General features: G+C 47.0%; 2 protein-coding genes across 2 annotated transcripts in view; one reads left to right on the forward strand and one right to left on the reverse strand.

The window, feature by feature from the left end:
* Window positions 1-23,103, reverse strand: part of LOC119383956 (KRR1 small subunit processome component homolog) — a 368,573-nt gene that overhangs the window by 271,311 nt on the left and 74,159 nt on the right. The gene's annotated exons all lie outside the window — the stretch shown is intronic.
* LOC119383954 (protein regulator of cytokinesis 1) overlaps window positions 1-23,103 on the forward strand; it is a 67,143-nt gene that overhangs the window by 10,755 nt on the left and 33,285 nt on the right. The window contains exons 3-7 of the mRNA XM_037652232.1: window positions 5,893-6,126; window positions 7,543-7,710; window positions 9,501-9,650; window positions 15,287-15,434; window positions 21,274-21,503. Of these exons, the coding sequence (XP_037508160.1) occupies window positions 5,893-6,126; window positions 7,543-7,710; window positions 9,501-9,650; window positions 15,287-15,434; window positions 21,274-21,503 (930 nt within the window). The remainder of the gene's footprint in view (window positions 1-5,892; window positions 6,127-7,542; window positions 7,711-9,500; window positions 9,651-15,286; window positions 15,435-21,273; window positions 21,504-23,103) is intronic.

Here is a 23,103-nt window from a genome sequence, read left to right on the forward strand (position 1 = left end):
TGCTGACTGCTGCCTTCGTCGACGTCATGACCACGTGACATCTGGTGGAGGTTCATATTCCGGACGCCCCCGTCAAACCGGAGACTCAAAGGACTACCCCCTCAATTTGGACTTCTACCGGACAAGCCAAGAACCACGGCGACGAAGACAACGGGCACGATGACAGCTGCAGTGTCCGCTGCAGCTGTCGTGATGCAGCCGCCCAGAGAGCCGCCTACCTTCCATGGATCGCCAAGCGATGACCCCGAAACCTGGCTGGAGACGTTCAAAAGGGTCTCAGCATTCAATAACTGGAACACAGAGGACAAGCTGCGCCAAGTGTACTTTTACCTGGAAGACGCGGCAAGGACTTGGTTCGAGAATCGGGAATCCAACCTTCGAACCTGGGACATCTTTCGCAGCGCTTTCCTGGAAACGTTCACAAGCGTCGTGCGAAAAGAACGGGCCACCGCATTACTGGAAACTCGGGTGCAGCTCCCGAATGAAAAGGTGAAAATCTTCGCGGAAGAGATGAACCGACTGTTCCGCCATGCTGCTGACATGCCCGAAGAGAAGGTTCGTTTCCTCATGGCGAGGAGTAAAGGAACAGCTCTTTGCTGGACTTATGAGGAATCCACCGAATACCGTCCAGGAATTTGTCTCAGAAGCCACGACCATCGAGAAGACGCTGGAGATGCGCACCCGGCAGTACAATCGCCGCGCATTTCAAGACAGAGCAGGTGTTCATGCCCTCGGATCCGACGACTTGTGTGAAACTATCCGAGCCATCGTGCGAGAGGAGCTGCGAAAACTCGCACCTTTTGCACAGCCCGAAGTGACGTTGATTGCTGACGTTGTACGCGAGGGAATCCACCAGTCACTGGGTGTTCCTCAGCAGACACCACCGCAGCTGCAAGCAATGAGCTATGCTGCTACAGCCTGACGAAACGCCCCCCCTCCTCGACCACGTCAAGACACTGCGCCGCCCAGCAGTTCTGCCGCCAGGCACCACTGCCGCCACCACTGCCGTCATACCGCCCGCCAGCCGGCCAGCGATACACGCCGAGGAAGACCGACGTTTGGCGCGCCCCTGACATCCGCCCGCTCTGCTGCCACTGCGGGGAGGCCGGCCACACATACCACCGCTGCCAGTACTGACAGATGGGGCTACGCGGATTCGCCGTCAACACGCCGCGCCTGCAGCCAGGCGAACGGCCTCGCGACATCCACGACTACCTCACCGGAACACAGTGGCAAGAACGACGACCTTCCTGCTCACCGTTGCCCGGCCGCTACATGTCACCGCACCGCCGGCAGTACATTGGCCCAAACCGGGGCCGGTTGCCTAGCCCGTATCCGGGAAACTAAGGGCAGCAACCGATGGAAGTGCGGTTGCTGTACGACGAAATGCCGAATATCCTCCGCGGCTGCCGACGATGACAACGCGACAAGACCTGCAGAACACGACGCGAACCAGACAGAGCCCTGACGACGAAACCTCGCAGACCGAAGTAGACCTGACGACGCAACGGCGAAGCAGCGGAACAAACCGACATAGCCATGACCCGATGCCACGACCTAACTGCAACGCGAGACGACGAACTAGCGACCTTGACGTTCTTATCAACGGCCACAGCGTCACAGCTCTCGCCGACACCGGAGCCGACTATTCAGTCATCAGTGGGCCATTCGCCACCAAGCTGAAGAAAGTAAGGACCGCTTGGAGTGTGCCCGAAATCCGGACAGCTGGAGGCCACCTGATAAGGCAGATTGGTGTCTGCACGGCGAGAATCACCATCAGTAACCGGACTTATCCTGCGTGCTTTGTAATCCTACAAAACTGCTCCAGGGAGGTGATACTTGGAATGGACTTCCTAAGTGACCACGGCGCCGTCATAGACCTGAGGTCTGAGTCGCTAACACTAACCTCAGACAAAGCGCTCCCGCCCCACGCGACACCAGGGAACCATGCATTGAATGGTTAGAAGAGCAGGTGACCATTCCGCCGCACTCCAGCGTCATTATTTCCATCGGCACCGAAAAACCTGCGAACCTTGAAGGCGTCATTGAGGGCGATCAGCACGTACTCCTGAACCGTCAAATTTGCGTCGCAAGAGGTATGGCCGAGCTGCGTGACGGTAAAGCAAAGGTAGTGCTGACAAATTTCAGCTACGAATATAGGCACCTCAACATTGGTACGACGGTCGCTTACCTTGACGAATGTGTGGCCACCAGCAATGCTTTCGCCCTCTTCGATGCTGCCGAATCGAGGTCCCGAACCGGATTTCAACGTCAACGCGAGCTCAACGCGAGACCAGCTCAAAACCCTGCTCCTGCAATACAAGGACTGCTTCTCATCGTCGTCCAGACTTCTGCAGACACCGGTCGCAAGACATCGCATCATAACAGAAGAAAGTACCAGGCCACTTCGTCAGAGCCCGTACAGAGTTTCGACGCGAGAACGTGAGGCCATAAAAAAACAAGTCGACGAAATGCTACGCGATGACATCATCCAGCCTTCAAAGAGTCCGTGGGCGTCCCCCGTGGTGTTAGTGAAGAAGGATGGGACCCTACGTTTCTGCGTTGATTATCGTCGCCTGAACAAAATCGCGAAAAAATACGTGTACCCACTCCCACGTATAGACGACGCCCTAGATCGACTCCACAACGCGAAGTACTTTTCTTCGATGGACCTCAAGACCGGCTACTGGCAAATCGAAGTAAACGAGAGAGACCAAGAAAAGACTGCCTTCATAACACCGGACGGCCTGTTCGAGTTCAAGGTCATGCCTTTCGGTCTTTGCTCGGCACCTGCGACTTTTCAGCGAGTCATGGATACAGTATTAGCTGGCTTGAAGTGGCAAACTTGCCTTGTTTACTTGGACGACGTCGTTGTGTTTTCAATGAACTTCGACGAACACCTCCAGCGCTTTGAATCCGTACTTCAAGCAATCAAGAACTCCGGGCTCACCCTGAAGCCAGAAAACTGCCACTTTGCGTACGAGAAGCTCTTGTTTTTGGGCCACGTGATCAGCAAGAGTGGATGCGCCCAGACCCGCAGAAAACATCTGCTATCGCCGCTTTCCCGCCACCCACCGACAAGGCCGCGCGCCGATTTCTCGGCTTGTGTGCCCATTACAGACGCTTTGTCAGACTTTTCACGGATCGCCGAGCCACTAACGCAGCTGACGAAGACCGACGTCGAATTCAGGTGGCAAACGGCGCAAGTCGAAGCATTTCATGAACTGAAACGACGCCTGCAGACTCCTCCGATACTTGTGCATTTTGCGCATTTCGACGAATGCGCTGATACGGAGATTCACAATGATGCAAGCAGCGTAGAACTCGGCGCCGTCCTTGTGCAGCGGACGAACAAACTGGAAAGGGTTATCAGTTATGCTAGTCGGTCGCTGTCTAAGGCAGAGGCCAACTATTCCACAACAGAAAAGGAGTGCCTCGCCATCATCTGGGCTACATCAAAGGGCTTATTCTAGAACTTGCGCGACAACCAGCGATAACACTGGAATATTCGACGGCACATGTATAAATGCCGACACACTTCACCGCTTGTCAGTTGATCGACAGTCGACACTCTGTTCGCCGCTATCAGTGTATTGCTTTTCAGTTTCCCGGCCACAAGTTCGGCCAAATAAAGAGTTTCATCTCTGACGTGCTGCCTGCTGCCTTCGTCGACGTCACGACCACGTGACAATAAAAACACCATTGTCGAGAACCCTAAAAAGAGTGTCTTAGTGGTTCGGAATGCATTGAATATATTAACACCGCTACCTTAAAAAAAGCACTTCTGGTTTTGGTATCGAGGGAGTGGTTTTGCAGTGACATGTAAAAGCAGACTGTAGATGAGAACGAGGGCCACTGACAAATGTTTATTCAACATGCCCCTGGGCACATGTGTCGTACACATTCTCCAGGTGTTTTCAAGAAAAAAAATGCTTGCGAATAGAGAAGCATTCACTCGTCTACATAAATGAGGCTCCTACGTTCTTGTGCTGTGCTGAACTGGTTGAACTCTTACCTGAAACTTGCAGCAGTGTTGTTTATCGTTCGATCGTTCGGCCTGTTTCATTCTATCCAACTAGTATCATTGGACATCCAGCGTAGCTGCCATGAAAGCTAGCCTTAACCTCAATTTGCCTGCCATGCACAGAAAGCTGGCTCACCTTTGTCTTTCAAAAGATATGTTATCCCAATCTCTCACTGAGGTCACATTTAATACAGCCTGCATCTCTCATATCTCTCCTAGATCACCATAACTCACATATTCCTCAGAGTAACTCATGAACGTACTCTTATTCATTTCTCCTGAAAAAAACTGGCAGTGCTTGGAATCTCCTTCCAACGTCAACCAACAGTATTTATTAGTACTAACACTGACGCATTCTGAAATGTTTTAAGCTTGCTTATTTTATTTTATTTTATGTATACGTGGCACTGTCACTTGTATTTTGTGTGTTTCTGTGGGGTTTGACTTTGGGATATTTCTGTATTCTCGATTACACTCAAACCTCGATATAACGAACACGGATATAACGAATTATCGGTTATAACGAAGTCAATGATGAATGGTGTTGTCATAGACACAGTGTTACAGATAATCATTTATAACGAATTTTCGTATATAACGAAGTTATTTTCGTGGCAGACGTGACTTTGTTATAATGAGGTTTGAATGTATTTGTGTATCATCTTACTGGTTTTCTGTACTGCGAATGCTCCGCTTAAAACTTGCAGGCTGTTTTTTTTGTTTTTTTTTCTCTCTACGAAGCTGTACAGACGGAATCGCGCTTGTCTGGAGCGGTTGAGCAGCCGTCCACGGACCATGCCAATGTCTCCTAGTGGTAGCCGCTGGTTTTGAGATAAGTTGGATACGAGCGTGCATGCAGTGTGGCCACTAGATGTATTATCGCTGTGTCGGCATGTAGGTTTCGTCATGGGCAATGGCAACTGTACATAGCAATTTTCGTTTGAGTTTCTGTGCGTGTCAATGGTTCATCTGCTAAGCAGTTAAGGCTGCGTAAGGCAAATGCCTTTGCTGAAAATCTGCACGCATGCTGTTTTTCAGTTGATAAGGGGTAAAAAGTTAAATCGCCTTGGCAGGTGGCCACCGTACTTGGTTGAATTAGCAGCGCGTGGTAGTATTTGAATTAAATGGTTGTGCTAAACAGCATGCTTATGCAAGTGTATAACTGCTTCATGAGGCACCCGATTAGCGATGTTAAAGATAATTTAAAGGGAGCACTATTATGGGTGATTTGATTTAGAACAACATTAGCCTGCCTTTTTTTTTTTTACAAAATTGATTAGATTTGTTGATGCTAAGTTAACAAGACAAATCAAAGTATGAGTTTTAGGCGCACATTTGGAATTGGGTAAATAATTTATCGTTAACAAATATTGCACCTCTTGAGAGATTATAGAGTTGCACTCTACGCTGTTAGGCTCTCAAACTCTAAAATTTTCACATGGGCTGTGAGCTACATTAAAAACCATTGCCTAACTTCCAATAACCTAAACAGCCTTGTGCAGATATGCGATAGCTCTTGGGGCGCATATTTAATAGTAAATAAACTTTGCGCTTTGTTTTCAGCACGCCAACAGGGAAAAAAAAAAAGACGGACCTCGTTCGCCATCACCCATGTACGATCTGCAGGCTGACAGAGCAATAATACCATGAGTAGCCTCGCCACAAGCGCGTTGATGGCACTCTTATTCGGCTCATCTCAAACCCAGCTGCAACCGTTAGGAGGCGCTGGCGCCGTTCATGGCCGACCAATCTAGACTAGCGATTCCGTCTGTACAGCACTTGAGATAAAAATAAGTTGTGCATGGCATGGCTTCATTGGTAGCCATGTCTGAGCAAGCAGCCCAACGAACTGTCGCATTTCTCTTCAGATCCCAGATTCCCTGACAATACTCGAAAGGGAGAGCACCATTCGGGAAAGGCTGGAGCACCTGAAGGAGATCAAGAACTATCGCAGGCGTGAGCGGAAGAAGCTGCGGGCCAAGGAAACCGAGCTGTGTGCCAAGCTGGGCATGCCAGCCTCGAACCTCTGCAGCGCCTCCGTTCCATCGGAGAAGGACCTTCAGGAGCTTGAGAAGCACGTTGAAGCGCTTGAGCAGGAAAAGGTTTGTTTCTGCTAACACTGGGGCATCCAAGGGGATGGCTTGTTAAACTTACTTTGTGCAACGACTGCAGCAGCCCACCCCTGCAACGCTAGGCACAAGTGAAAGTAGAATACATTTTTGTGGAAGAGAAGTTGCAGGAGCAAAGTTCTGCTGCAGCAAAATAATTAAAACTGCAGATTTGAGCACATTGCAAACTGATAACCAGTAATGGCACTGAAGCCAGTACACTCGGCATAGGCCACTTTGGCCAGTTATGTTTTGTACACAAAGCAAATGAGGAGGCATAATTTTGAAACCCCGTTTTGACTGACATATTTGACTGACATGATTGACAGTTCAAAATTTTCATTAAAATTGGGACCTGAGCCTTTTTCTTTTTTATTCCTTTTTTTTTTAGAAAATCTCTTCTTTACAAGGGTCCTCCAACACTTTTGAAGCACCTATTTTTTAATCTGATTTATGTAGGCTGATGGCTGGGGATAATTTGACCATATGTCATAGCATCGATATCAATAGATTTAATGTTTCAATCGCCCAAACGAAATTGCTACATCGCTTCTGACCGTGTCAGTGCGTAGTGGCGCTTGCCATAACTATTGCAGGCAGAAATGACCGAGAAGAGCACATGACTTTGATTGGATAAATGCAACGTTAGAAGAAACAGAGGCAATCCATAAAAAAAAATTATTGGGTTTTCTTTTCCGTGCTTTTTCATTGAACATTAGACATCACTGCAACAACAAAAGAAAAATTGTGCAACTTGAAAACACTGTAGGGGTGCTGCCTGCTTTTTAGGCTATCGCATATGAGGTTTGTTGATGTATGTGGAAGTTTTTCAGTACCCTCCTGAGCAGCCTTGTTTTGTACGTGTTATGCGCTCGTGAGCGTTAGGCATTCAAAAGGTGAATTTTCTTCACCTTAACGCATTGTTATTGTTCTCACCTTTTTCTCAGGGTGCGGCACCACCTTGTTTGACTCTGGTAACTGTGATCGCTGCGTTGGATGCAACAGGCAACAATGGTGTGCGAGCTTCCCCTACGTACGACCTGTCGGCTCGTTGCATTAGCGGTGCTTTGCAATGTCAGTGAAGTGACAAGTATTAAAACCAGCTGCAAAAATTTCTGGCACAAAGTTTATAGTTCACATTAAATTCAGCCATGAAGTTGGAAAATTGTGGTAAGCAGTAACGGTGTAGCCCGTGCCACTGCCTTCAATTTCTTTTTTTTTTGTGTGTGTGCACTGGGAGCACTTCTTAGAAATAAAATTTCTGGTTCCGTACACTTGCTTATGCCCACATAACATAGTTAAAAACAAGACAATAGGATATTGAGTGGACACTCAATATCGTATTGTCATATTGAGTGATTGCCCAGCTGCCGATGACTGCATGCCGTTGAGGAATGCTGTTTGTTCCAGGCTGTTCGTTCCTGCACAGTCTCTCTTCTGAGGAAAGACATCATTGCTAAGCTGCACCTGCTCGACGCTCAGCCTCAAGCGCAGCTGGAGATCCAGGTCATTGACGATGAAGACGGCTTCATTTTGTCGAAGGACAACATCGACGAACTGAAAGCGTACCTCGATCGAGTGAGTTGCAATTTGAGTTTGAATATGCTTCACCTCATAAGTGTACATTCATACAGTAATTCGTTGTTGCAGTAATCCTGCTCACTTCTTGAGGAGTAAGTTCTCTTGTATGTGCCAAGATGGCTGTCTTGAATGCATTGGGATGACATGTGATACTATCCCCAAAATATCTAGGCCCATGGATCTTTGTTGAACTGAAGTGCTCTCAACTTAATCATAATTTTCAATATAAAAATTGCGCGTGTCTGAACTTTTGTAGAAGAAATACCATATTGCATGAATTGCACCTCTTGCATGATTTAAAATATCGCCCCAGTTTCTGGAAAATTCTACTTGTGTGTTCCGCACCCCTTGTCATGCCCTTCAGCACGCAAGGTAGATATAAGGAGGCTGTGTGCAAAAATATTTGTGCAGAAACTCCCCAACTGTTAGTTCACATAGAGTTGATTTTGTCAGGTTTGCTGGTGCCCGTATACTTGTATGTAGTTTGCCTTGCTTCATCACAAGGCAGAAACGGCATGAAATTCACAAGGACAGAGGAAAGGAACACAAGGCAGCTGTGCTTTCTGTTCCTTTTTTTTGTTGTGAAGTGCACGCAGTTTTTGCCTTCTTATGATGACCAGCAGACTAGCTCTTGTGCCACTTGCTTCGTCCTTGTTTGCCGTACCCTTGCTCTCAAGTCGGTTTAGCGCTGTGGCTGCAATGCCACCGCCACAACATTCAAATTTCTCAAACTGAACGAATTTTTTCAAATCCAAGAATAGCCGACTAGGATGAATAGCGCAGTGATGTTGTGACCATAACTGAGAAGGCTATTTTTCTGAGAAGGCTACCACACGAGGCCAGAACTTGGATATTGAGAACCAGGCAGCGTGCAGTGGTACAAAGAGATGATAGACGTAACATTGAAAGATGGAAAGACAGCAGAGTGGATCAGAGGGGTAGCAATATATGCTGGTTGCCATTAAGAGGAAAACATGGACCTGTCCATGTTCAGGGAATGGAAAAGAGTTACTTAGAGCGACTAATTAATAAATCTACAGTCATAAAATTGTCTTGCACAGGACAGCGTGGGACAGAGACCGTTGGGAGAGGTCTTTGTCCTGCAGCGGACAGGCTGGCGATGACGATGTAGACAGTCGTGTGCAGTGTCCACGTTGTTTAGTGTGGGCCAACCAAAAAAACACTTGTGGCACGTTTGCACTTTCCTTTTATTGGCAGCACTTACGCAGCTCTCCCCATGTTAGGGCCATGTCTTCCTTTACTTGTTTCAGTGCGGCAAAGAATAGTGAAAGAACTTTGGGGACTAAAAAAAAATGAGGGGGCAATGAATGCTTTGGCCCTCTTGGCCATTTCTTCCTATTTTAGCTCTGTGGGAAGTTTGGGCAAAATGGCAATGCATTTTCAATCTTCAACGCTGTTTCACCACTGTTGATGGATTATCATGGTGCAGTACAAAATTTAGTCTTGCCGAAAGTCTCTTCAGGTCTTTTAGATGTAGACTGTGTTCCTGCTTAGTGATTAGATATTAATAACAAAACGTTAGCAGACAGCAATCCAGATGTTGTGGTGAATGGTTTTGCAGCTTGAAGACTGCTTATCGGGCCTCTTCTCGGTGTGAAAGGGGTCTTATCTCGTTTTGCCTAAGGGTGTTTCACAGTTTAAACTTTGTCTCTTTAATGGTCTCTATGTTTTGTTGAGCGCGAGTTACTCTTGTGAACTGTGCTTCTAATGTTCTGGATGGGGTCTGGGGGCCTTGCGTGTGAACTGTTGTGTGCTTGCATGGTCAGCTCAAGCAGCTCGAGGAAGCTCGCCGTCAGGAACTCGCTGGCCTGCTGGACCAACTGGCATTGTTCTTCGACAGACTTGACATCCCACCAGAGGAGCAAGACCGAATCCGCAGCTCCAGCAACGGCCTCACACCGTCAATTCTGGCTGCAGTAAGTTGCCCACTTTATTTATTTATGGTCGCTTCGCAGGCTCCCGAAGGAGTACTGTTGCATGAGGAGAGGAAAGTGACAAATGAAACGGATCAGCAATTCAAATTATGCAGTTTTAGTTGTTAGCAATGACAGAAAAGTTGCTAAATATCGTAAGGGCTATTTTCACTAGTACGCAAACTGATGTACAATTAGGTCCACTGTTAAAGGGAACACTCGAATGAGCACCTTTCATTTTGATCGCCCTCTAACAGCAAGTGGATAAGGAAACAATGTTCATGCACGGCACGAGTCTGTCAAAAGGAAGCAGTACTGTCAACCACCAGCTGTTTTATGCGAATCTAAGCCACTATGTTTTTTGCAAGAGAGTGAAATCCAAACATTCCCTGCATGCAGGTGTTCCCTTTAACGGTGAACCCGTCTGTACGCTGCAGTTACTGGTGCGGTGTGTCCAAATGAGAACAATCACGATGTCCCGTTCGCCATTCCAGATTTCGATGAAATTTACTGCATGTGCAGGTTTTAGACCCAGACAATGGCTTCAAAGTTAAATTAGCATGAAAAAAATTTGTTCACCTATAAAAGAAATATACAAATCTGGGTTGCAAAAAACTTTTCCACCAATTTCGAGATTTCTCAACTTTGAGTGCACCTAGCGAAAAAACGATGCACTTCTTGGTTACAGTGGTGCACTTCTTAGCTACAATATTTGTTCCCATCAAAGAACAAGTGAAATTTGATCTTACGAGTATTGTTTCCTTTTTCTGTCGAAGAGACATTTGACTAAGGAAAATTGAAAACATGGTAAAATGCACAAAATACCCTCTTTTCAGGAATTTATTGCTGCAGATAAGTTACACCGAGGATAATAAAACTTGATGCATACTATTGGCTTTCATATTCGCGCTTTCTTTTAAAAAAATTCGTGATTTTTGCGTTGTTTTGTTGTGTTGTTTACCAAAAGTGTTGGAGTTTGAAAATAGTTTTTTCAAAAAGGTCATTTTTAATTTTTAATATTTTTTTTAATCTCTGAAGTTATATACCATTGTGCATAAAAAAACGTTGCAGTATTTGAGTTGCTAACATGTCATAATAAGTCAAGTGTGACCGACTCGGCCTAGCGGCCACGCCATTATGGGCTGCACTTGCGATTCAGGTTGCTTGAGAGTTAACCGACATAGTCGCAGAGAATCTGTTAAAAAAAAGAACAAATGCACTCGATTGCGTGGTGTGGCAAGCTTTGTCTTGCAATTGGCCTCTTGGCAAACTTGAGCAGGCAATCCGTGGTGGCGACAGGTGATTACAACGAAGGGTGCTCGCATTGCAACAGTGCCACTTGTATTCGGCGTGAACTCCACTTGCGCATGGAAACGAAGTTCAGAGGGCAAATGCGATTGGGAATGTATCAAGGAATGCCTCGTTAATTGCTTCTCCCAGCATTCGAGAAAGTTGGGCTGGGAGGGCTTCCATTGATGCTGCAGTACAGTCATGCTTGGTTATGTCGAGGAAGAATAGACTTTCATTGAAAACTAGAAAGTGTTCCTTCTTCGCCAAGGGTGGACAGCTCTCCCAGTCCAGAAAGCCATTGGCTAATGCTGAGGCTCGTCCCTGGTCTACCAGGCTTCACTGATCTTCCGAGCTGTCTGCCATCGGCATTGCCTCCCACGTTTCTTTGGTGGCTTGTGGGGGTCCCGAGGCTTCGTCTTGGTTGTTTTGCAGTAAAATATCACTTGAACGAACGTCGGTGTGAACTATTCAGTGGTACGAGCTTTTTGAGATCCCCCACCGAAGCTCTATTGGAGCCCATGCGACCACGCTTCAGTTTAACGAAATTGGTGCAGAGTGCATTTCAGTTCTACGAACATATTTTGTGGTACCATCCATTGCCTCTCGCGTCATATTGATTAGAAATTCTCTGAGAGACTGGGCACAGACAGCGCTTTGCATATTGAGGACAATGTCACCAGTGACTCTAGCATTGATGCATGCGCTACTCTGGCTACAGAAGAGATTGTAGTGAGCGTCCTACCTCAGAAAGAAGTGAAGAGGAAAAAGTAAGCCTTGTAGAGGAAGCACCAAGAATTCTCACTAAAGAAGCACTGATGTACTTCCTTCGCTGTCCAGCAGAGTGTTGTGCCGGAGATGGTTTACGAGAGCTTGGACACGGTGACTCAATTCGTGACTACTGCAGTACTAACTGCGCAAGTGCAGCAAATGATTAGTCTACATTTTTCAAAACACACTAAATAAGCAGAAATTGCAATTCAAGTAAGCCTCATCTCAAATACTAAAAGGGTCCAAATTTCATTTCAACAACTGATGTTTTCTTTAGCTCCTGATAACAAGTTGCAACATAGCTATTGCAGTTCACCGAACTTTCGCTTTAACGACCTTTTTCCTGGGGTCCCTTGTAGTAGTCTGTTCAAGAAGTTTCACTGTATATTGAACTTGCAATAAATACACATTGGTTTCATATCAAGCATGGGTAGTTCAGTATAAACCTCGTACAGAACTTGGCGCAAAAGCATGTACTGTTGGTAAAAAAAAAACCTTATACGAAAACTCGGCTAGCAGTTAGCAGGTGAAAATCTTCTTTCATGCTGCATACATGCCCGATAACTTTCATGCTTTTATTGTAAGATGCCCGATTCTTAGTTCTCGTGCCATTTGCTTCGAAACATTCGCCACGGTGGTCTAGTGGTTATGGTGCTTAACAGCTGATCCAAGCATCGCGGGATGGAATCCCGGCAGCTGCGTTGTGATGGAGGCGAAATGCTAGAAGCCTGTGTGCTTAAATATAAGCGCACGTTAAAGGGACACTAAAGGCAAATATTAAGTCGACGTTGATTGTTGAAATAGCGGTCCAGAAACCTCGTAGTGCTACTTTTGTGCCAAGGAAGTGCTTATTTTGAAATAAAATCACGTTTTAGTGGTCCGCATAGCGTTAGCGCACTTCAAATCACCCGTCTGAAGGCAGTATTTCGCACATCACTGTTGCCGTGTCCACCGTTGCCCGCGTTTACTGCGCGTCAGCGTGCACTGGCGGCGTGCACCATTCAGGCATCCGGCAACATCAGATGCATGCGGTATTTTGTCGAACTTTCTGTCGGAGAGACTTTCACGAGCGTGCAAAAGACACGCAGCAGTACGCGATACCGAAACTACCACTGAGACGCGACCGTGTGAGCGAAGCAGGGCGCCGGGCAAAGAGCAGTTCGGCGAAAACTGAACTTTTGAGCCACGTGCGCCATTCCCCATGGCAACGCCAAACAGGTTCTTTTTTCCATGAATCAAACAGAAACGAACAAGCAGCTTTTTATTACGTCTCCTGATGCATGGAAGGTTCTTTTTTTATTGCAGCTAGTTTGATTACTAGTGATTAATTGTATTCAGACTCTCCCACGTCATCAGGATCACTTCCAAAATGTCGCACTCGTGGCGCTCTTCGTGTGATACATCTAGCTTAATTTCTTGGTAATTAGGGCACTGCTGTTGATAATATTGCCGTTTTAGACGTCTTACATTGAGCTTTCACTTGACATAAATTGTTATTTGCCTTTAGTGTCCCTTTAAAGAACCCCTCGGGGTCAAAATTTCCAGAGCCCTCCGTGGCGGCATCTCTTATAATAGTATTGTGGCTTTGGGACACAAAACACAATACCACATTTCTTATTACACTTGGCTTCAAAAACATGTTTTAAAGGGGCCCTGCAACACCTTTCTTAATTATATTGGAATAGTCTCATTATTGACGTATGACTCTTCACGAGTCATATGCCGCAAAAATTTTTCGAATCCGTCAAGTCTAAGTGGTGTTACCAAATTATAGAGATCACATTCCGCAGCTTTCTCTCTCAACTCAACGCAGCGAGCGCGCGGAAAGCTGCGCGCGGCGTGAGGGGAGGGAGGGAGGGAGGGAGGGCGGAGGTGCGAGGAGGCGACGTCAGCGACGGCGGCATTTTTTTCATTTTTTTCTCTCTGGCGTCTCATGGGCGTCTCGGCGCAACCACGTGGTCTGTGCCGCCACTTCCGGTCGGCTTGCGTCGTTCTCGTCGAGCGGAGTCGATCGCGCTGTGTATCACGTGTGCTTGAAAACTGCGCGTCGGTTTGGTAATGTTGGGTGTGCACCTCGAACGCCGTAGTGTTTTCATCACTCTGCCAACCATGGAAGCAAACGTGCGCGCTCGTTTGGAACGAATGACAGCTGAGATCGGTTTCGGCCCATACTCCGATACACCGCCTCGTAAGACGGCACTGGCAGACGACCCCGAAGCGCCGCCATTACCGGACGCCAGCATTGTTATCGGAGACACGCTGCGCCCGTGCCTCGGTCGGTCGTGAGAACGTGCCGACGATGCAGTTCTCAGCTGACGAGGCAACACTCGAACGGCTGCCACTCTCAACGGCAACCGGCGATGGTCAAAAGCACAGAAATATTCACGTTTTCGGCACTGCGCATGGCGAAGAAAACGGAACCACGCGACTACGAGCAGACGAGCTGTCGGTGAGACAGGAAGTGCTAATATTAATGTTTGTTCGGTGTTTTTAACGCGATAACATAATATAAACGTACATATTATCTACTTATTGAACTCAAAATTAACAACGAAAGTAATAATGAGGGTGTTATCGTGATTATAACATCAGCCAATGGTGGAACTGCCGACAATCGCGTCATATTTTGCGGACTAATACATCATTTGTCGAGAGAAGAGGGAGCGATTTTCAGCTGACTTTGAGAATTTATTGTTAATTCCAGGCCGTGCGCATCGCTATAATATTTGGCTCGCGTGTTCTCGAGAGCCTCGACTACCGATCGGCAGCGCTTTTTGAGCATGCTCGAAAAGTGTTGCAGGGCCCCTTTAAGTTTTGAGGCAGGAACGCTATATAAAATACATTAATGCAGTTGCTGACAAACTGCTTTTGTTTTCAAAGTACCCTCTTTGTGTGCATAAACTAATCTCTCCTACTTGCAGCAGTGATGGTAAAATAAACCTGGGTAAGGGTTGTGTGCACATTTTATTAGTACTACATCTTAACATTTATGCTAGGGCACAGGTTGTGCCATGTTGGCTAGTGGATGTTCAGTATAATTTCTCAAATTGTAATACTTTTGATGTTGCCAATTTCAAAGAACTGAAAATGCACTTCAAGCAGGCTTAGTGTATCTTTTATTTCACTTTTTGCAACTAGGCAGTTAAAGTGGTTTTATTTCCTTGTTTTTCTCGCACACTCTCTTGGGATTATGTGATATGCTAAAATCGTATGTATAGGTAATCAGTTGTGCATTTTGTTCTGCTACTGTTGTTCTACTGTTGCCTTTAATTGTAAGCTACCATAATGGTTTTTGCACAGGTCTTGGTACAGTCTGCGACTGTGAGACCTCCTTTTGTATCCTGCACATGTGTAATATTGCAGAACTTTTTGTAAAATTCTGAATCTGCGCTGTATTTAGTCTCTTGACTATGAGGTTCACTACTGCAAGTGTTTATTAAATGTTAGTGGGTGCCTCTAATGAACAAAGTGGGCATATGTTAAGCAGGCTTGCAGCACTCTGTGCTGGCATGCCTACAAAAATGCTAACATTCTGCCACGACTTGCCGCTCGGTTTTCTCAATGTTCTCTTGCCTTCACAGCTGCGGGCCACACTTGCTGAATACGAGCGGCAGAAGAAAGAGCGCCTGCGTGAATTCGTCATTCGCGCCAAAGACGATTTACTCACCTGGTACAAGAAGTGCTGCGTCCCACAGAGTCGTGTGTACCTGGACGAGGACGACTCTGAAGGTGCGTGCTTCACGTCAAGTTGCCCGAAGGTTTCTGTTTGGTACTCCTTACTGTGGTGCTTCCTACTCGTTGGAAAACAGCAGGTTTGGTTGTAGTAGGCCTTGGGGCCACATCGGGCATCACTTCTTACAAGATCTATATATCACGCTCCTGCATGCAATGATTCGGCCTGCAAGGGTAGTGTGCTCTCCAGACAGCAATGCTCAGTTTGTCTGTTTGTTTTTACCCCGAGGGTATCAACTTAAAAAAAAAATGGGAGGGGGAGGAGCAATGCCTAAATACCTACATTAGCAAAAAAAGACTCATTTCGAGAACAAAACTAATGCATCTGTAATACACTTCAAGGAAGGAGACCAAACAGAATAAAACTTCAAAGCATCGGATAGCTACCAATTTTATACTACAGTTGAACACGGATATATCGAACTCGAAGGGGATCGCGAATTAGTTCGATATATGAAAAATTCAATATAAAAAAATACAGGTCCCGAGACCTTACCAGTGGCGGACGATCACCTACAATCAGCGCATTCAAGAATGACTACTAATTCCGCACACACGATGCAACAGAACATTTTATTTGCATGAAAAAAATCGTTTATCTTGGCCTGCTTCTTATTTGAAATGAAGTTGAAGACTCTGGCCTCGATCTTATCGAGGCTGTTTAGGTGCGACAGCGCGGTTCCTTCCATGTCGCCGCAACAACGGCGAATCAAGCCGAACGCTGCCGCCACTTCAGCGCATGTAGCCGCCGCCTCGTCCTGATGATCTTCGTCGCCACTTGAACTGTCAGCTTGGGCATCCTGGGTCCCTGCGACTGCAGCTACAATGTCCTCGTCAGCGAGGCTCGCAACAGCCTGAACGTTGCAGTCCGCTTCCACGAAATCGTCCGCAGACACTTCGGGTGGTACGGCAGCCAGGAAGAGGGACGAGAATTCGCGAAACGCGTCGTCTATGCGCACGCATCTGCAACGCAATGAGCGCGGAGCGTCCGCGTCGCGAGGTGAGACGGGGGGGGGGGGGCTTTACCGATCGGCGCTCACCCGTTGCCGATCGGGCGAGGCGGCTACATACTACTACTACTACTACTACTACTACTACAGTCGAACCCGGGTATATCGAACTCGCCAAAAAACGTTTATTAGTTCGATATATGGCATAATTCGATATAGGCCCGCTATAGGATTTTGACACAAAGGCACATAACAATAAGAAAGGTACTTTATTAATATGGTGGCTTACTTGCGTGTCCTACTTTGGAACAAAATAGTCCTGGATTTTCTTCTGTGTCAACGACTTCGCTGCCTGCGACAGCACACACGCCTCCACGTTGTCCAACGAGTCGGAGCAGCTGAGGCTGCAACCTTCAACATTCACGCAATAGCGCCGGACCAACGCAAGTGCACTAATCACTTCGGAGGATGTAGGCAATGGGCCATCGTCAATTTCCTTATTGTTGTCGCTTTGGACTCGTGGTCGGCACGACATCTGCAACGTAGTCCTCATCTTGTAGCTCACCCATGATGGCGATATCATCGTCCGCACTGACGAACTCGTCGAATGTCGATCCGTCGATAGCTCCCGGGAACTCTGCCAGCTCGCTCCAAACTTCGGCGGAAACACCTGCGGTGTTTTCAGTGCTCTCATCGGAATTTGGGGTGTCATCACCAGGCATGCGGAAGCCGGCACGCCTAAAACAGTTCTGGATCGTCTCCTTCGTGACATCTGCCCACGATCTACTCAACATAGAAAGAGCTCCGAGCAAGTCGATCTTAAGCTCCCTGCCGACACGAAGGTTCACAGAGCACCAACAGGCAACACCACCAGCACGGACCACGCTGAATGAGGACTCGAGGAAAACAGGCAGCAGCAGGCACACAAGCATAAAGAAAAAATGGCGCTCACTTCTACCGCCTCTGTACCTCGGAGAAAGCACGACGGCCTCTGATTGGCTGTAAGCGCTGCGAGCGGGCCAGGATCATTTCTTGCAGGGGGGTGTTCGTCCGTGCACAACCGGGTCTAAACCACTTTTTCTAGGGTGGCGCCGGCAGTTTTCCCCGCCACCGCGAGGGAAAGCCAACTTGCTGGGGCACTTTTGAGGCACATGGAGTTTGATATATCGGTTGTCGTTGCTATTTTCGTTCGATGTAACAGTAACTTTTGCTATATATTCTCAATGTAAATTTACCGTGTTTAGAAATTGTTCGATATACGGGATAATTTGATATAAACGGGTTCGATATAGTCGGGCTCGACTGTACTACAGAGGAGGGAACGACCCACACCCTAAAGAGCTTCGCCCCTAAAAAAAAAGCTGTTCCGCAAGTTGGAGAATGCGCCCAACAGGAGTGCAGTCTGAGCCCTCTCACCCTCACGTTTTTCGAGCGTATATGGTGTCGGCGGAGGCACGGTGCCGCGAAGGTCGCGGGGCGCAGATATAAACGTGCGAATTTGGATACTTTTACAGAGGATTTTCAAGGGGATAATTTACGAGTATGATATAGCCAAAAATTCGATATGTGGATTCGATATGTCCGTGTTCGACTGTAACTAGGACAGTGGTAAGTTACATTTTCTGAAAGATCAGGGTGTACATTAAAAAAAAAGGAAAGTTGTGCGATTTCTGGTGTTTATAATAAATTCCCACAGATATGTCTTACTTTGAGCAGAATATCGAGTAGGGTCTTTATTGCGAAGGAATTTGGGACCTCCCAGGCTGGGTCCCTGCGCGACCCCACGCCACCCACAGTCATGTCTAATAAGTCCATGACACTGGCAGCACAGCTGGCGGCGATCCTTGCCAGGTCCGTGGAGCGTACCGAGGTCTCCCAGTCCTCTCAAGTTTTGAGTGGCACCGGCTTGCTGGGAGGAGAAGGTGGACAGGCCAGGAGAATACGGGTTATGTTTGCAGGAAGGTGGGATGGGTCTGTAGTGGGAGAGGAGGGAGATTGTCTGTGTTTGCAGATGGTGCTGTTCCCTTGTAGCGAGGGGGGGGGGGGAGAGTACCTTTCAGCACGAGCATTCGCAGTGCGCTCAGCAAAGGTACACGCACGCTCTTTCGAGAAAACACTCCACGAGATCCACCTGTGCCCTGTCGACCCTCGGGCTGTTATCACACTAGAATATGAATGCTACTTTCTGTATGCGAGGAGAGGAAGGAGTGTGAAGTGGTGGAATACCTTGTGGTGTGGGCATATGGTACTGCGAGACGACTTTCTACGCATTGTTATTAATTCTAGCTTCGGCTGTTTTTCATTTGCCTATGGTTCTGTGCAAGGTTTTCTGGATTAAAAGGGCAGAGTGGTTTTTGAACGCCCTCTAGTTTATCGAGTGAGGCACACTGGCACAGGTCCCACATCAGTGATGTGTATTCAAGTCGTCGCCCTACACTAGAAGTATGAAACTGGATGTTCAGCAGGGACGATGAAACTAAGGTTTCATTAGGGATATCAAAGGGCACTCTTCGCTTTCCTCTACACTTTCCAAGAAAGGTATCGTTACTATTGGTGCATTCGACTGGGCGCCGCCACGCTTTGACTCGGATTGCTACGACACTTGGGAAGCTCGAGATTGGAAACGGAGAAAGCTTGTCCGAGCCGAAAGTACAGGATCTCGCTGGAGCAACCAGAAACCGAAAGCGGAAATACGTAATTCGAGATGTAAAAACCTTGCGAAACTGATTACGTGCTGATAATAAGAAAAACAAAGTATTGTACTTTTGTTTTCTTTTTTTTGTAGTTTATTTTGTGGTATTTATTTCATTTCATTGCTTACCTCCTTCTTGGTATAGTATGTCCGGACTGCGCTTCCAACATAATTAATGACTTAAGGTATCCTTTCTGGGGGCCAAACAGTTCATCAAACTTGTCTTCGCGGACGCTACGGATGTTGTCGGAGCCGCTCCTGCTGCTACCGTCGTCTTCGGCTTCCATGACAGAAAGAAGCACCGATGGCGTGTCTAAAGCCTTCACGTACCGTTTCTTCGGCATGCTTCATGTAGCGTGCGTCCTTGAGGTTGCGAAGCAGTGTACTGCAGAACACGGACGACGCTCGCACAGGACTTCTGCTACAAACGCCGCAGCGGATGACGCACTGACAGAAATCATCTTACTTGCGTGACCGGAGCTGTGCCAGATCTCGGTCGCGCTCAGACTTCAAAGTGAGAGCGCCTTGGAGTGCTCTGAGATGGAGCGTGGTGCTCTGAAAGAACCAGCCGAACGTATTCAGAGCGCTCGATTTCGACCAGCCGAACATGACGCGCGTCGCTCGAGAGCTCTGGAGCGCTCGAAAGTGACCTGTCGAATGTACCATTAGAAAGGCTGTGTTGCTGTTGTTGCTAGACAGACCATGTGGGTCACAGCTGTTCTAGTGTGAGAAATTCACATTTGTTCGCACTTATTTCCGTTGAGTTCCATTCTCAAAATTGTACACATGTTAAAGGGCCCCTAAACCACTTCCGATAATGCCACAACGATCAACAATGCCAAACGTGGCAGCGCTGCGAACCACGGGCGCCCCACAAATTCCAAGAAACAATTCCTTCTCCTCTCCGTGCCTTTCGGCATTCCTCATCTCGGCGTTTGCCGTGACATCCACATGTCGTCTGCTCGTCATCTACAAGACCTGTTTGTCCGCTCGCAGGTGTGCAGTGCTTGCTGCTCTTCCTTCTCACATGGCGAGGAGGAGGGACAAGCCGATGATCTGAGCATAGCGAAGGAAAGAGGCAAACGAGCGAAGGCATTTTTTGTATCATCAATCGCGTGTTTGATGATACAAAAGACTCCTTCTGGGTGTTTCAGGGGTCCTTTAATTGTTATTTAGGTCAGTTTTAGAAGTGTCAGACATTAGTTCTGTGGAAAATTGTGCAATCGTAGGCCAATAAACAAATTTGAAGTATCGTGCTAGGCATGTTTTTACACCGCAACACAACAAAGCATTTAACTCCCCTTTACGTGTCCTAGCCGGCGCAGCCACAAATCGCGCTTGTCGAATCTTCATTTCATCAATTTTTTTTAAAGTTACTGAGATTGCTTTTTTTATAGCGGCCCATCTATGGACCATCTTTGCAGCACCTACTGCATGAAAGATTATAGTCCCCTTAGCTAATGAGACTCCTTAAATTACTTTGACGGCGTTTTCAGTTGATTGCACTGTTACCGCATATTCTCTTTTGGTCAGCTAGACCTCTCCACTGGTTCTACCTGCTGAGGCTTGGTTGCCGAGGTGTTAATTTACATTTCATTCACTTTAATTTACTTTAGCATTTTGATTCACTATTCACATTTTATTTGCCTTATGCGATAATCACTTTTGAATCACTTGGCATACCCTTACTATATTGAGCATTGCAGCATAGCTGGCTTAAGATCCACTACGACCACAAATGGATCAGTGCATGAGACGTCTGGTTCAAGGCTGCAGTATTTTGTGGTATTTAGGGTATTTTATGGCATTGGAGAGAGCATCCTCTCAATTCAAGCTGCTTTCAAGGTACTTTGCCCATTCTCATGCATTGCAAGAATGATAAATGATGCGTTGCGTTATTTTTCAAAGATTGCCTTGCTGTCGCAGTAATGCACCTTTCGTCTTTTGAAATGGCTGCCCCTAATTAAAGGTTTACCAAGTTTATCAAAATTTGCGTGCAGCAGGTGGCTTCACTGTCAAAGGCTGCAAATTTCATATTGGCCTGCTCCATAATGAGCCTTCTCCAAGCTGCACCAAAATGCTTTGGGCAGTTCCACCCCCGCCAACTGGAAATGAGAAATTCATCAATGTGTTCATGCTCTGTTTATTGCCTGTGGAATGCATTTTTGTTCACTCTAGCATTATGCCTTTCCAGATATTTCCGAGGAACGACTGGCACTGCTGGAGGAGCAGCTGAAGGCCCTGAAGGAGTTCTACTCCGAGAACAAGATGATCATAGCCAAAGCGGAGCGGCACGACGCCCTGTGGTCCAGGTCGCTTGAGCTGGAAAAGCTCGCCACGGATCCATCGCGCCTTACAAATCGAGGAGGGCGCCTCCTCCTTGAGGCCAAGGAGAGGCAGCGGCTGCAGGTCGAGATCCCGAGGGTAGGTGTCTGCTGCTTCTGCAGAAATGCAGTGCTTTTTGTGTGCGTGCCATTGCAATGTCGCTGTTGGCATTTGACTCTCAATGTCTTGCAGGACAACGCAACTGCATTAAACCAGGTGTCGCATTCTTCCGCTTTCGGGGTGTTGACGCCAGTCGCAGGAACTCCCTCACTGGTTTCTCATTTCAAGAATGATATACTGGCAATGTTGAGAGCATTCGCAAATGTCTCCAACATCTTTTGCTTTTTGGGACTGAAAACTGCTAAAGCTGTCGGATTTTTCGGAAATCTTTCTTAGATTCTGCCATTACTGATGCATAACCTCTCCAAGTTTTGTGCATCCTAGATCATTTTAGCCATTACAGATTTTTATGTCACATTACCAACGAATAGTATGATGTTCATTGCTATATTTTCCCTGTTCCAATTTTTTGTAGCCTTAGTCTTCTGACAGTTTCCCCAGCTTTCACCCACTCAGTTACCGTATTTACTCGAATCTAGGCCGGCCCCGATTCTAAGCCGACCCCCGAAATTCACAAAGCCAGGAAAGAAAGAAAACTTAATCATTGTACTCTAATCTAAGCCGACCCCCCCCCACTTTCGCACATCGCTTTTTTGAAAAAAAAAAACATCGGCTTACATTCGAATAAATACGGTATGATCACTTCTGTCTTGCTGAAAAACTGTGTTGAGTGAGGGCTGCAGGGTGCCAAATGTGACTTCAGGAAGTTATATTTTTTTTAGAAAGGCTGAAATAAAGTGCTTTTTCTGTCATTCAAAATGACAACTTTGATGCTTCATAACTTTTGTTCTGTGAAAAGTAGAACCTTAAAATTGCGCTTGTTGCGCTCTTTGGCATGTGTAGAATCTGATTCCACTCCTGCGCCAACTGCGCCAAAGTGCGCCAAATTGTATTCACTGCTGCCATCCTGATATAATAACGACGAAAATTGTGCCAAACTGCGCCAAAGTCTCGGCTTTTGGGGCGTCTATCACCGGCAATTGCACCGCCGGCGCGTCAGAACATGTCCAGCTTGATCTTGGGGCTGCCAAAGTCACAACCATGGACCAAGAATTATTCCGCTGAATAAATAGCGCTCGCGCGTGCGTCCCGAGTAAGCCACGATGCCATGCACGGTGCCGACGCAGCTTCTGTTCTGCAAGTCGGCTCGACAGCAAAACGCGCTCTCCGCAGAGGCTCGTGGCGTCTATAGGCCTATCGGTAGCGAGAAAGTGCGACGGCGATTCATCGGCGGACGTTATCTGTTCTAGAAACGCTGCTGATAGCTCGTTTCAAGCGTCGCATGGCACGTAAGGAAAGCAATGTTCAGTAATAACTACATGTGTGCCGCTAAAATGTCTGTCACTTCTGTTTTTGTACATCGCGGAATGAAATCTGGGATCGCTAGCATAGATATATGGGACAATATCGAATTTTCCTTGCTTCACGTTTATGGAAGAGCACGCGAAAAATGGGAACGCGTTGACACTTTTCCACAGATATACTTTATCTATGGATCTTCATCCAGAAGAGCTTTTTCGTATTTCCTTCCACTACACATCCGAGTTTGTAATCACTCTGTGGTAAATACCCCCTAAAA

The sequence above is a fragment of the Rhipicephalus sanguineus genome, chromosome 2 (assembly GCF_013339695.2).
Source record: "Rhipicephalus sanguineus isolate Rsan-2018 chromosome 2, BIME_Rsan_1.4, whole genome shotgun sequence".
NCBI classification, from domain to species: Eukaryota; Metazoa; Arthropoda; class Arachnida; order Ixodida; family Ixodidae; genus Rhipicephalus; species Rhipicephalus sanguineus.